Consider the following 15525-nt stretch of genomic DNA (forward strand, 5'->3'; position numbering starts at 1 on the left):
GCTATAGTTCTTTCCTGGATCATGAATTCAGTAACAAAAGAACTTCTAAGTGGCATTGTTTATGCTTCAAGTGCAAATTTGGTGTGGAAAGACTTAAAGGAAAGATTTGATAAAATGAATGGATCTAGAGTTTTTCAGTTACATAGAGAAATTGTGACCTTAGTGCAAGGAACTTCATCTATTTCCACTTATTTTTCTAAACTGAAACTGTTATGGGATGAGTATTCGTCTATTGTCCAACTTCCCTCATGTGAGTGCTCTATGTCAAAGATTTATGTAGATCACAGGCAGAATCAAAAGCTGCTCCAATTCTTGATGGGTTTAAATGAATCTTTCTTGCATGCTAGAAGTCAAATTCTCAAGATGCAACCCTTGCCATTAGTTAACCAAGCCTATTATATGCTTATTACTGAAGAAAGTCAGAGGAATTTAACCACTGCTGCTATTGTTGAGTCCTCATCTGAGCCAACAGTTTTCTATTCATCATCAAACCAGCAATCAGCTAAACCTAAGAAAAATTGGAATATAATTTGTGAGCATAGTCATGTGAGAGGACACAAAAAGGGTAGCTGTTACAAGCTCATTGGCTACCCTGCTGATTTTAAATTCACTAGAAGAAAGAATTTTACTCAGTCTTTAGCAAGTAATGTTACCACTGTTGAATCATCCGATCACAGTAATTATGTAGCCACTCCAAATAGCACTTAAGCAGCTCTAATTTTCTCTAAAGAACAGTATGCAGACATATTGAAATTGCTTCAAAAGGAACCTGCATTACCGCCAAGTGATGCACATGTCTATGTGGTAGGTATTCACTCTTATTTTTCATCTTTAGATCATGGAATCTGTTGGATATTAGATACAGGTGCTAGTCACCATATGACACCTTCTTTAAACACCCCCAACAACTTGATGGGGACAATTTCTCCTTCTACAGTTAGGCTACCTAATGGACATCACTCAACTGTGACACATATAGGATCTTGTCGCATTGGTCCAGATCAGAAACTGACTAATGTGTTATTTGTGCCAGATTTCAAGTTTAATTTGATCTCTATATCAAAGCTCACCAAAGACTTATCTTGCTTTGTTAGTTTCTATCTTGATTTTTGCATATTTCAAGGCCTCTCCAATGGCAAAATACTAGGGATTGGTAAAGAATCAGAGGGCCTCTACTTCTTCATGTTTTCTCATGCCTCAATGGCTAATACTTTTGCCTTGAATAATGTTTTGCCTGTTTCTTGTTTAGCTTCTGTAAGCCAGCTTTGGCATAAACGTCTTAGCCATGTGCCACATGCAAAACTAAAATATTTTTCTAGAATAAAATCTTCTATTTCTAATGTTGATTCTCATTGTGACATTTGTCCTCTTGCCAAACATGTAAGACAGCCTTTTCCTATCAGTACCATAACAGCTTCTGCTTGTTTTCATTTGCTACATATGGATGTGTGGGGACCCTATCATACCCCTACACATAATCATCATAAATTCTTCCTTACAATAGTTGATGATCACTCTCGGATTATTTGGGTTTTTCTCATGACACACAAGCATGAAGTTATAGTCCATCTTAAAAGTTTTCTTACTCTTATCAAGAACTAGTTTTCAGCTTGCGTCAAATACATTCGAACAGATAATGGCTTAGAATTTCTCAACTCTCAATGTACTGCACTCTTCACTTCTCTTAGGATTATCCACTAAAGAACTTGTGTCTACACTCCCCATCAGAATGGGATAGTAGAAAGGAAGCATAGGCATTTGCTTAGTGTTGCTAGCGCCTTGAGATTTTAGGCCTCTATTCCAATTAAATATTGGGGAGAATGCATACTCACAGCTTACGATATAATTAATAGAATTCCTACTGATGTGCTCCAGGGCAGTTCACCTTATGAAATTCTATTTGGTTCTCCTCATTCTATTGATCATTTCAAGGTTTTTGGGTGCTTAGCATATGCTTCTACTGTGAGTTCCAGAGATAAGTTTGGATTCAAGGCTGTGCCATCAGTTTTCATGGGATACTCTTCAACACAAAAGGGTTACAAGTTACTAAGCCTACAAGATTTTAGTTTCTTTGTCAATTGAGATGTCAGATTTCTTGAGCACATATTTCCTTTTCAGTTCAAGCAACATTCTCATGTCCCATTATTTCCAAATGATCCCTTCACTGCCACATTTTTTGATGACTTACATCCTGTTCTTTTGCCTTCTACCAACTCTGAATCTCCTGTTCCACCCTCACCAGATTCACCTTTCAACCCTGACCCTTCTGCTGGTCTTGATCATGATGCTCCTTTAATTCACACTACATCAACCTCATCTCCAGTTTCAGGGCCTGTCCCTTTAAATGTTAGAAGATCTACTAGATCACACAAACCTCCAATTTGGCTGCAGGACTATATCACACCTTCAGCTCATTACTCTATTTCAGATTCTGTTTTCTATCCTCATCTCTCTCCATGTTACAGATGTTTCTTATCTTCCATCTCTCGAATAAGGGAACTTGCTTCCTTTACTGAAGCTTCTCAGGATCCCAATTGGATTAATGCTGTGCAGATAGAGATCAATGCTTAGAGGCCAACAAGACTTGGGTGCTTGTTCCTCTCCCAGCAGGCAAACAACCTATTGGCTGCAAATAGGTCTACAAAGTGAAATATAACTCTGATGGCACTTTAGAAAGATACAAAGTCAGGCTTGTGGCCAAGGGCTACAACCAACAAGCTGGCATCGACTACACAGAGACCTTTTCCCCAATGGCAAAAATGGTTACAGTCAGTTCAATCCTTGCATTAGCTTTGATTCATGCTTCGCCACTAGCTCTTCCAACTTGATGTATATAATGCTTTCTTGCAAGGAGATCTCCATGAAGAGGTTTATATGTCTTTACCTCAAGGATTTGGCACTCAGGGCGAGAATCACATGGTCTACAGATTGCTCAAATCCTTGTATGGATTGAAGTAAGCAAGTACACAATGGAATCACAAACTTACTGAAGCCCTTATCAGAAATGGTTACTTGCAGAGTAAATATGATTACTCATTATTCACCAAACGAGAAGGAAGCAACATAGTCATTATGCTTGTCTATGTTGATGATATTTTGATAATAGAAAGTTGCATTAAAATGATAGATCAGTTGAAGGTTATTTTGCAAGACATTTTTAAAATCAAGGACCTTGGTCATCTTAGATACTTTCTTGGAATTGAAGTTGCTAGGCCCTCTGAAGGGATTGTTTTGAATCGAAGGAAGTATGCACTTGAGTTGGTTTTAGAGGCTGGATTGTCTGCTGGGAAGCCTGCTGGCACTCCTCTTGAACTGAACTTGAAATTGACTTCATATGAGTTTGACAAGAAATTTCCACTAGGTGAAAAGGATGAGTTGCTGACATATCCTAGTATGTTTGGGAGAACGGTGGAACGATTGTTATATCTAACCATGTCTAGGCCTGACATTTCGTTTGCTGTCCAGACCTTAAGTCAATATATGCAGTCTCCTAAACAATCACATCTCGAAGCAGCATTAAGAGTTATAAGATATGTGAAGAAGGAACCAACTCTTGGGTTGCTTATGTCTACAAAAAGTATAAAAGAGCTGGTGGCATTTTGTGATTCAGATTGGGCTTCTTGTGCTGTTAGTAGAAAGTTAGCGCCAGGTTACTGCATTAAGATGGGAGATTCTCTTCTGTCTTGGAAATCAAAGAAATAAAATACCATTGCAAGATCATCTGCAGAAGCAGAGTATAGAAGTATGGTTAGAACTGTTGCAAAATTGATTTGGTTAATTGGTTTGCTTAAAGAACTTGATGTTGAAGCCAAAATTCCAGCATTGCTTTACTGTGATAACAAGGCAACTTTGCAAATTGCATCAAACCCCATGTTTCATGAAAGAACAAAACACATAGAGATAGATTGCCACTTCACAAGGGAGAAAATTCAAAGTGGCTTGATACTTACAAAGTACATACCAACTGGAGAACAATTAGCAAATGTAATGACAAAAGGCTTGGGAAGGTTACAACATGAAAAATTTATGTCCAAGCTGTGTATGAAAAATATTCATAAGATGCCAACCTGACGGGGAGTGTTAAGATTCAAGTTGGCACACGTGAGGTAGCATAGTTAGTTAAGAATTAGTTATGCTGAGCTGTAGTTAGTTAAGTCGTTAGTTAGTAGTTATAAGTTTATGTATGTCTATACAGCAATGTAACAGATTCTTCAATTAATGAAATTCATTCTTTACATTACTCTTTCTCGAATTCTCTCATGGTTTCCTTCTTTCAATTCACTTGCCCCAAATTAACACTAAATATGTTAGTATAATAGCATATATAAAGGGAAATTTCCTAATGCTTATATAATGTTTTTAAGTAAATACAGATGGTTCAGTCATATGTGTTGTTTCTTGATTATGGTGCAATGTCCATACTAGAGAAGCTTTAGGTGTAATATACATTCAAAACTACTGTTAACCATAAAGAACAAAGAGAAACCTTCCGTGTTGTTATTTGAGGAGAAGCTTCGATGCATGTTTAGATTTCTGATCAAAAGGTTCAAAAAGCTATGAGTGGAAGATTTGAAAGGAACTAAGCTGATATAGGAAATTAAATGCTATACAACTGCCTGTACCGAGCCCTTAATAACTATTCAAGAATAAATACAATGACCCACTTATTTATTTGTCAGCTTGGTTAGGAAATAATAATAAAAGCAAAGCAATCGTGTAAAACGTGGACCAAAAGAAATTACAAACTACATAAATTGTTATACATCACTTCACTCAATATAACGCTCAGTACATATTTTTTCTTTTCAATATATAGCACAAATATTTGTTTTTTTTTTTTTTTAACAAAATCTTTTTTTATAAAAAATTCAATAAAAAAATATTAAACATATCAATTCAGTTTAAAATTATACGATTATCCTAAAACAAACCAATTTATATGTTTGAATTTACATAAGAAGTTTGTACATATAATATTATTAATAATAGGTAAATAATATTAAATATACAAACTCACACATATAACATAATGTGCATTAAAATGATTTGATAACTTAAATTATAATATATATATATATATTTCATACATAAATTGATTTATTATGCCCTCATTGTCGCACTTCTGATATCCCATTACTGTTTCAACAACCATGTCAATGTCCAACTTAACATCGAGTTCGTTGGCGCGCCCCACTCCATTAAAAAGCAAAAACCCATCTAAACAAAACACCTTTTCCCGTCCTATCATGCATGCTCTTGATTCTAACACTACAATTAACGTTTAATAATATGCCACTTATAGACAATTTCAACGACATTGTTGGATTAATAAATATAATCTTAAAAATATTAAACATACTAAAAAAATCTTCTACGATCAAAGTTTAGAAAACAATTGAAAATATAAATAGGAATAAATTTCCTATAAAAGAATGTTATAAATATTGCAGGTGTAATACAAAGAGAAGCAGTTAAAGTCTAGACGATAAAATAAGGCAAAGAAAAGCAGAAGAGCAAATGGGAGAGGATGGATAAAGGGTATCAAAAGTTTGATGAAAATCTTTTTGACCACAGGATGTAAGGATAAGAACTGGATAATGAAAGTGTGGCTCGATAATTGAGTTTCTTCTTTGGAACCGTTTGATCGACATATTTACATGAACCTCGAATGGGGAATGGTTAATGATTATTAGGTGGAACAATTTTGATCCATTCTCCAAATCTCTCCCTCCTGTCTCCATTCTACAACACAAAACCTTTCCAATGAAGAAATACAAGAAAATAATTTACGAAGAATCCAACAAAAAAGTTTCCCTTATCAATTTTACCCGAGAGAATTGGTTTTATCTCTATATAGGATTAACCGAGTTGTTTTGTGAAGAAAGCCGAAAAAAAGAAAAAAATTCCTTTTTTTTTTTTTTTTTTTTTAATTAAGAGTAACTCTTATCATCTTTCCGATTTTACACCATCCATAAATTTTGTTCGGTAGATGATTACTTCTTATTACGTTAATTATTGCCCCGAGGCAAGAATCATGGTGCAAGATAGATGACGTAAGATAAATATTCTTTAGGACACAGAAAATGAAGCCTGTGACGGGCCCTTAATAAATACTTAGGAATAATTAGGTTGACCCACTGATTTATTTGTCAAGTTGGTTTGGAAGTAATATTAAAAGCAAACCCATCGTGTAAAACGTGGACTAAAGGAAATTATAAATGAAGTACATATTTTTTTCTTTTTAATATATAACACAGATAATTTTCTTCAAAAATGGTAATACGTAGTTAGAGAAAAAGCTAAAATTTTTTTTTTATAAAAAACTTGAATAAAAAAAAAGTAAATATTTGTTTTCAAGCCAAAATTTTAGTTCACACACACACACACACACACACATATATATATATAAAACAATCTATTAAATTAATAATATGGAACAAATTTAGCTTCTAACATTTTAAGATCAAATTCTGAATGGGAAATTAAAATTAATAGTAAAATGTGAACAGATAAAAGTTTTCTTTGGGAAAATAAATATTAAACTTGAAGAGATAAAATTCTNTATATATATATATATATATATATATAAAGTTGCAAATTCTTTTTTTTATATGTATAACCTCAGTCATGTCACCAGCTGTATCAATTTCCAACACAACATCGGGTTGGTTGCCACACCCCACTTCATTAAAAACGGAAAAACCCATCCAACTACCTTTCAGCATCTTTCATTTTATGCTCTTGATTCTAATACTTGTATTAAGATAAGGATCATTTTCAACACAGATAGAAGATAAGAAACTGGGTCCATGACCTAGCTAGAGACAATTGGGTCTGTTTATTTTATTATTTTGGGTAGAATTTTAAGAATAATATCGGGTAGTTGAATAAGGAAGTATTATGAGATAAAATTTAAAAATTTATAAAAAACTCTATAGGTTTGCTAATTTAACTAAACACCCAAATATATAAAATTTTTATAAAATGACAAAAATACCTTCACCACTTGCAGTGCTAGATTCCAGCCAACACCGCCAGAATCTGATTAGAAAATTGCGTTACACCACAGACCGATCGGATCTGGCAGGTAGGACGTCGATCTGGCTTTTTTTGGCCAGATCCACCACGGATATGGTCGAAAAAGGCCAGATCTACGGCCAGATCTGCGGTCAGATCTGGGCGTCGATGGCTGTCAAAGTCCATCTTTGGCCGTCAGCGATTGCCAAAGATATGGCTGTCCAAGTCCATCTTTAGCTGTCAGCGACTGCCAAAGATATGGCTGTCATTGTCTATCAACGACGACCATTTCTTTGATCATCGCTAACAGCCAGATCGGTGAATTACCAGCCATTTTCGGTGGTAGTGTAGGCCGTTGTGACGGATTTCGACCGTGGTAGCAGGAATCTAGTAAGTATGGGTGGGTGGGGGTGTTTTTTTTTTTAATTTTTAAACTTTTTTTTGGGGGTATTTATGAAATTAATAAATTTAAGGGGCCTAAAATAATTAAAAAAATAAACTAATATTTCTCATATAATGTGCCCAATAATATTTGGGGAATATGGGTATAAATATGGAACCAAAAACACCCAATATTTTTTCAGATTGTAATTAATGGTGCCTCGTATATTGAGCTTTTTCTTTATCCATGGATCTCTACTTAAGATTGAATCAAAATGATCCTTGCCCCTTTTGATTATAAATAGTAAAGAAAAAGGTCTGTTCCAATATTCTCAAACTGCAAAAAAATATCTCCAAAAGCAACCTGATATAATTTCAATCGTGTGTGTTGAAGTTTTTCTCCTCAATTCCAAACACCTATCTCTCTCCAAGCTACTTGTGGTGTGTCCCTTGATCTCCTCCTCTCTCCTCCCTATCCAACGCGTGAAGAACTTCAGTCATAGTTGGATTCAAGTAAGATCGAAAAACTCTCACACTTTCAAGTATATGTATTTAAAAAATGTTAAAAAATGTTAAAAGATTACTAATTCTTTATGATATATATATATATTATATATATAGAATATATATAATATTTTCTGTGTTTTTACAAACTTTGAATTTAGAAGAGTTTTCCATTGTGTTATTTTTCAAGATTTTATTTAATAATCCAAATTTCTATCAATGTTGTCTTTTGGTGATATTTGGGTGGGTATTTGAAGTGGGCTGACCCAAGTCAACTGGTGTAGTAAAATAATTGGATATTGACATGCTTCTTTTTCGGAAAGTAGAGATTTCATTTCAAAATCAAATTCTTAAAAGTCTCAAGCCTGGGCTCAGGCCTCAGGGAAAAGTTCCGGATTTTAATACCCGGACCACTCCTACCCTAGCTTTTAGCCCAAGTTTAATTGGTTAAAAAAATAAAGATCTTTTTGAGATTTTTCTTACAGATTCGGGGCTGGACAAAAATCTATTAGGCGACTATTTAATAAAGATCTTTTTGAGTTTTTATAAAGGTTTTTTTTTTTTTTTTGAAATTTTAATTTTTAAAAGGTGTTATGTAGGTTTTTATAGAGTTAGCTATTTTATGGAGGTTATAGTAAATTCAAAACTTCATATAATATATGTGAGCCAGAGGTCGGGCTTATCAAAGTCAGGCCCAGTCTCGGGATATAACATATGCTTGTGCTCAGCCCATGTCATTTCTTTTACATCTGTAAGGTTGATTTAGTTATTTTTTCAATTTCAAATATTAAAGCATGTGAGTGGGGTTGGTAACACTTACCCCATTTAACTTTATTTTATTATATTTAATTTTGTTATTTTCTTTTGACTTATTAATACTTACAGTAATAAGTAATAGTGTAATATACACTCCATTGGCCGTAATTGTACATTAAAATTAAATTAATGTTAATTTCTATATATTATCAAGTACTTTTAAGTTAATTTAAGCATCTTTGATAAACATATGTATTATTGTATTAGAGACAAAATATTTGTAATTAATTAAATTTTGAACAATAAACTATAAACTTAGAAGACAACATTAATCTTCAAGTAGGTGGACAAAATTCATATGTTATCTCTTTACTATGTGATATTCCCTTAATGAACGGTTGATGGCATTGTAATATGTTACCAATTAGCTCTCTTCGCAATAACTAATAGCACCCTATATGTCACATGTGTAGCCAGCTGGATCACTCCCACCCGAAATATTCAGCTATACAATTGACTGATCAGGTAGAATTAATAGGAGAAATTTTTTGCAAATATTTTGTTGGATTCTTCATTAATTCTTCTCTTGCCTCCATAGGGACGTATTGGAATTGGAGAATGACGACGGACGGTTATTATGGGCCTTATCGGGCAGCCCTGTAGGAGGATTGGGTTTTCATGTTGTACTTCTTCGAAAAAAATCCTAATGCTATGTCATTGCCTCTATCTGCCGCCAGGGACACTGCATTTCACTTGTCAGTTTTCAGCAATGATAAACAGCCGATTAAACATTTACTTGATATTGCCAAAAAAAACCATATGACAACAGATGACGTTTTGGCAAAGAATAAGTACGGAGACACAGCTCTTCATGAGGCTGCTGCCAATGGGAACCTTGAGGCGGTAAAGCTCTTGGTGGAATACGATAAGGAGCCCTCTTATGATGTTGAAAATACAGAGTTCCTTGAGGATATTAATGACGAAGGCGAAACCCCACTGTTTAAAGCTGCTGCATATGGGAGAACAAAAGTGGTGAAGGTTTTAGCTTCTGAGCGATTTGAACAACTGATCAGAGGAACAAATTATGAAATTACAGAAACAGGAGAAATAAAAATAGTAGAAGTTACACAGCTGAAAGACATTCACCGCCATAAAATAACCCATATGAAGGAAAAGCCTAAACCGTCTACACCCCTAGAAGAAAAAACCATAGAACTGCAAGGAGCTTCCATTAGTCTGCACGTTGCATCTGAACCTTCCAAACCGCCTACACCCGTAGAAGAAAAAACCAACAAAGTGCCTGGAGCCTCCATTTTGCACGCTGCCATCCAAGGAGAGCATTTTGGTCTCTTTCTCTGCCCATCTAACTTGTTTACTTTTGCTTTGAATTGAAATATTCAACTGCTATCTGATGTGCCAAGTTTTTTTTAAATTTTCGCTCAGAAACGGCTCTACTATTACTTAAACTGGATAAAAGCTTAGCAACATTAGAGGACGAAAATGGCAGGACCAGTCTTCACCTGCTAGCCACTATGCCCTCTGCTTTTAAAAGTGGATACCGAATGGGCACATGGATCAGCAGAGTCTTCTACTTCTGTATGTACTCTCCAACCTTCTATACTGTAACATATATTAATAAGAAGAGAAATGCTAGTATGCTACAGTTACAACGGGTTATAAAAAAGCCCTTTACAAAGTGATGTGATAGGACTTTTAATAATTAATTAATTATATCAAAATAATTTATTCAACCCAAATTCTCTCTCTCTCTCCTCCTCCCTCTTCCTCTCTCTTATCCCTCTTCTTCACAAACTCGGCCAGACCTCTTACCGTCTCGTTATACTCTCTCGTTGCCTTCTTCCTCAACTTCTTATTCTCCTCTTCCATCACTCTCCTAGATTTTCTATTTGGCCCCGCCCTAGCATCATATTGGTCCACCCAACCAAAATTCGTCACCGTACTAAATTCTAGCCAATAATTATAAAACGCCGTCACCTGCCTGTACAGACTATCCAAATTCCCCATTATCGGCGCCTCCCGCACCGTATCCCATCGCAAACCTAATTTCTTAACAAAATTGATCTCATTCCTATAAATCTTATCAAACAAATCCGAATAAACCTTATAAAAACCTTTACCCGAATCGGAATACCCGTAAAAGGCGGTGTTTGAGAAATAAGAGAAGTGATTGGGGACGACGGAGTTGGGGCCGGAGTTCGACGACGAATTGAGGTCGGAGAAAAGAATCTGAGAGCGGTGAGAATCGTCCCTGGCGCGTTCTTTGGGATCGGGGACGACCTCGTAAGCGTGAACGAGTTCTTGGAACTGAGCGGTAGCTTGTTCGTGAGTCAAGCCGGATTGGACGAGCTTGTCGGGGTGGCGCTGGAGGGCTAGCTTCTTGTAGGCCGATCAGATTTCGTCCGGCGAGCAGTCCTTGAAGATTTGGGTTCGTCGGCGTTTCATGTCACTTGACTAATTTTTTTTTTTTAAAATTGGGGTTAAATAAATTATTTTAATTAATATAATTAATTACTAAATGACGATGTGCCAAGTGATAAGTTGCCACATCACTCTGCCAACCGCTTTATATAGGGCTCTTTGTATAACCCTGTGTTACTGTAGCATTTCTCTAATAGCAATTAGAGTGAATGGGTGTTCAGTTCTTTCTTTCTTTGTTTTATATTTTTTTGTCACACTTTTTATAGATCTATTTTTTTTTAAGTTAGGGTCACTGAAACGTAAGTGTTTTTTTTTTTTTTTTTGTTATAGATTTGTGATACAAATTCATGATTATTAATTTATAGTAATCTAATGACTTAAAAATTGTTTAGTTGACATTAAAATAGTTAACTTCTCAGCAAGTCATTGGATCAAATTGATTTAATAGTTAAGAATTTATGTCACAAAATTATATTAAAATGATGACTTATTGATCCATGTATGCATTTGGTTCATTATTCAATGCTTTATAGAATAATATTTTGAAAAAAGTAAAATTGGGTGAGTATTACGATGTAGGATTTGAAAATTAATAAAAATATCTCTTATGTTTGTTTATTTACTAAACACTCATATAATAAAATATTAAAAATTAACAAAAACACCCCCACCCACCCATTAAATACCGACAGTAGGCCACCACCGTCGGATGGTGACCAGAGTGTCGTATCGGCACACGACCGATTGAATTTGGCTGCATTTGGTCATTAACCGTTATATCTTGGCTGTCGTTGATGACTGGCTACAGCAAAAAACAGTCAGATTTTTTACTGTAGATCTGGTCTTTTCCGACCAGATCCACGAAGATCGGCGCACTACTGGCCAAATCCAGACAATGGTGGCCGAAATCTGGCAAATGTGGGTTGTTAGGGTGTTTTTATCAATTTCTAAATTTTTTTGGGGGGGTGAGTAAATTAACAAATCTAAGGGGTTTAAAAGAGTTGAATAGTATAGAATAATATTTTGAAAATAAAGAAATAAATGTGTATTTTGGATAGAATATGGAATAGAATAGTGAAAAATTGTGAAACAAACGGGGCCCAAAAGTTTTATTAGGATTTGATTTTATATATATATACTCACTAAAAAAAAAATTCGACTGCCAAAATTCGATATCTAACAACTTTATGGTTAACTAGATTAAAAAGTTTCTTAAATAGACAAATTCTAGGTCACATTTAACATTCTCATATAAGTGTATATATATTATTAAATAAGGGTATTTTAGTTATTTAATTAATGTGTTTGTTAATAATTTTCAAATTTTGAATATAGGTTAATAATTTTGAATATTTGTATGTAAGTTAGGAAATTTAACTTATGAAATTAAGTGTATTTATCTTAAAAGTAGAGATAATATGAAAAGTGTATATAAGTTAATAATACATATTTATTATAAAATAAGAATGTTATATTAATAGTAATGGTTATATATATTATATATACGTCTTAATTTCTTAGGATGTGTGCCCTTAATACGTGCATTGTGAAAGAACATTTTATTAAAGATATTTACATATTTCTTATTAATTCCTAAATTTATAGGCTTTCCAATTGATGATCGTATAAATGATGATGAAAAGAGGATTTGGTTTAATCTCTTCAAAGGTAATAGATGAAACTTACTTTTGTTCTGATTTAATTTCTTAGCATATGTGCCTCCAAACATACATGCCAAAGAGAAACATTTGTTAATGAAATATACTTTTTGTTAATACCTAAACCCTACAGGCCTTCGTTTTGGTGATGATGTAGATGACAAAGAACTTTGTTGTTTAAATCTCTTTAAAGGTAACAGTTAAAAATTTACCTTATTTCCAAATTATTTTTAAATAAAAATATGACTTTTGTTCCGTTAAATTCATTTACTTTGCTACATTGTATGAATCATGTACATGCGTGAACATGAATATATAGGGTGGTGGATACTGGGAAAAATCTGTTCACCAGCGAGAAAAATCTGTGAAGCTAAGAGAAAGCATAAACTTGCTTTTGGACTTGCCAAGATCCTAATAGCAGTAGATGATTCGTGGATGGAAAAAATTGAAGAAACCATCCCAACAATTTCATCATCTGATGTTGATGAACACGGCAATATTCGAGCTAGAGCACCGACTGAAGAAGATTCTAAGCCAAGCCCTTTATTTCTAGCAACTGAAAGAGGAATAATAAAGATTGTCAAAGAGATACTTAAAGTCTGTCCCCCATTAGTTGAGTACGAGAATAATCTAAAGCAGAACATATTGCATGTAGCTATTAAGCACCGACAAAAGAAGATATTCGATCATGTGAAAAGGATGAAGATGCCAATGACAAGGTTAGTCCGAGGGATTGACATAAATGGCTACACCATTTTACACCATGCTGCATACACGAACGATGAATCTAGAGAAATTCACCCTGCAGGACCTGTATACGAACTGCAAGACGAGCTAAAGTGGTACAAAGTAAGCCTATCTTTCTCCTACTTTAAGAATATTAATCATGTATGGATTAAGAAATAACGTGTCCTCAAGGTATACATATGTAAATATCTTTTCTATTTTAAATTTTATTCATTATTCAAATCAGACAATTAACAATGAAATTTTAAAACAGCGAAAATATAAAATTTTAGAGAATATAATTGGCAACCCCCATTGTATGTACTCTAGTTTATGCATTAATTACCGTGGCAGTGGCAGATTTAAGAACCAATATGCATTGCTCTATGTTTATATATGCAGCGTGTGGAGAAGGTGACGCCCCCCCACTGCCTCATGTTGCCTGATTCAGAGTATAAAAAGACTTGCGAAGAACTCTTCAATATGAAGCATAATGAACTACTGACGCGAGCACGACAATGGATAAAAGAGACTTCTCAATCTTGCTCTGCAGTGTCTGTTCTTGTTGCCACCGTTGTCTTCGCAGCTGCCTACACAGTACCTGGAGGTTCCAAGGATAACGGGTATCCAGTTTTCCTCAACAACAAATTCTTCATGTTTTTCACAGTCATGGATGTGGTTGCTTTAGCCTGCTCCTTGACCTCGGTGGTCATGTTCTTGTCCGTCCTCACATCACCTTTTAATTACGAAGAATTCCTTCACGCGCTCCCTCGAAAACTTACAATAGGCTTCTCCTTACTCTTCATTGCCTTGACTACAACAATGCTTGCATTCGCGGCAACATTATTGCTGATCGTTCATTTCCAAAAGCCACGTTGGACCACCACTATCATTTACACTGCTGCATTTCTTCCGGTCAGCATATTTGCACTCACGCAATTCCCTATGTATGTTGCATTTAAGGTAACTTTGCTCAAGTTTTACAAGTGGAATAAGAAGTTTTACAAGTCGATTAAGAAGCCTTTTCCTCGTAAATGGTTTGAGAAGCCGGAGAAGCCGATTGCAACCAGGCTTCAAGTTTGTTCCAGGCGGGTTGCAAACAAGATACAATTTTGTACGAAGCAGCAGCTTCAGACAAATGGACTGTCGTCTAAGAGGAATGATGATGATCTAGGCCTAGACCCCTAGTATGACAGATTTATATATGTTGCTCGAAATGTTAAAGGAGGCTGATAGATCACCGATGCAAGAGACTTCTATTGGATATTAATTAAAGGGTTGAATAGTTCTATTCTCCGACTGATTAATATTAATTAATGGTGAGTGTTTTGTTGATTGTAAAGTGCAGTGGCATACTTGAGAGAAGAACTTGTGTGTGTTTAACACTGTGTTCAAGGCATGCAGTTTACCAAGTCAACTTGCTTTGAGTCTATTGTTAATTTAGCATTTGACGGGTCAGCAAACTGTTAGTAGTTGGCTAATTGTTAAAATATCAAACTCAGCTGAAGCTTCTAAAACTGCATTTATAATGTATATATCATGAGTATGCTTGTCATGTTAGTTTTTCTATGAAACCAAATTTCAAGTTACAGCTTATTTATTTTCTCAATTCAACTTGTTCAATAATGAGTCGTATTAGGGCTTATAACCCACAAAGTGATAAAAAATTTATCATATATGGAACATTGAAAAATGTAGGTTTTTTTTATATAAATAAGATTTATTGAAATAATCAAGTTTTTGTTTGTTCATAGTCTTAATCGAATGTTCTAAGAGTAGGTTTTTACTCTTCCATTTAACAAAGTTTTGACTGCATTAGATATTTGGGTGAATGTGAGAGCACTTAGAAAAGAGGAAGAGAAAAGGGAGTAAAATATTGTGTCTAATTTTAACATCACAATTTACCCCTCGATTAAACAATGTGAAACTTATTTAACAGCACTAGCGTTCAATTAGGTTTAGAGTCGTTGAACATGAACTACATTTATAATAATATATTAACCTTTTAAGTGTATTGGTTAGATTATCAATTAAAATATACAAT

General features: G+C 34.6%; 2 protein-coding genes across 4 annotated transcripts; both read left to right on the forward strand.

Annotated features, from left to right (window-relative positions):
* Positions 1-3120: 3120 nt before the first annotated feature.
* LOC116127003 (uncharacterized mitochondrial protein AtMg00810-like) lies at positions 3121-3702 on the forward strand. Its single transcript, XM_031412668.1, has one exon. The coding sequence runs from the start codon at positions 3121-3123 to the stop codon at positions 3700-3702; it is 582 nt and encodes a 193-aa protein (XP_031268528.1).
* Positions 3703-7626: 3924 nt separating this feature from the next.
* LOC116126944 lies at positions 7627-15019 on the forward strand. 3 transcript variants are annotated; one of them, XM_031412614.1, is made up of 8 exons: positions 7627-7911; positions 9132-9183; positions 9257-10003; positions 10102-10254; positions 12703-12765; positions 12889-12948; positions 13075-13604; positions 13884-15019. In XM_031412614.1, the coding sequence occupies exons 3-8, from the start codon at positions 9337-9339 to the stop codon at positions 14667-14669; spliced, it is 2259 nt and encodes a 752-aa protein (XP_031268474.1). In that variant the 5' UTR covers positions 7627-7911; positions 9132-9183; positions 9257-9336; the 3' UTR covers positions 14670-15019. The 3 variants fall into 3 exon arrangements, with proteins under 3 accessions (XP_031268474.1, XP_031268475.1, XP_031268476.1); XM_031412615.1 differs by having other exon boundaries at positions 9132-10003; XM_031412616.1 differs by lacking the exon at positions 9132-9183.
* Positions 15020-15525: the final 506 nt, after the last annotated feature.

This window comes from Pistacia vera, unplaced genomic scaffold (assembly GCF_008641045.1).
Source record: "Pistacia vera cultivar Batoury unplaced genomic scaffold, PisVer_v2 Contig188, whole genome shotgun sequence".
Lineage (NCBI taxonomy): Eukaryota > Viridiplantae > Streptophyta > Magnoliopsida > Sapindales > Anacardiaceae > Pistacia > Pistacia vera.

What these genes read in the sequence shown, in the direction of transcription:
- LOC116127003 (XM_031412668.1), top strand. Translation starts at nt 3,121, where the DNA reads ATGATAGATCAGTTGAAGGTTATTTTGCAAGACATTTTTAAAATCAAG.
- LOC116126944 (XM_031412615.1), top strand. Translation starts at nt 9,337, where the DNA reads ATGTTGTACTTCTTCGAAAAAAATCCTAATGCTATGTCATTGCCTCTA. An exon ending in CATCCAAGGAGAGCATTTTG is followed by an intron (nt 10,004 to 10,101) that starts GTCTCTTTCTCT and finishes ATTTTCGCTCAG; the next exon opens with AAACGGCTCTACTATTACTT. An exon ending in CAGCAGAGTCTTCTACTTCT is followed by an intron (nt 10,255 to 12,702) that starts GTATGTACTCTC and finishes CTAAATTTATAG; the next exon opens with GCTTTCCAATTGATGATCGT.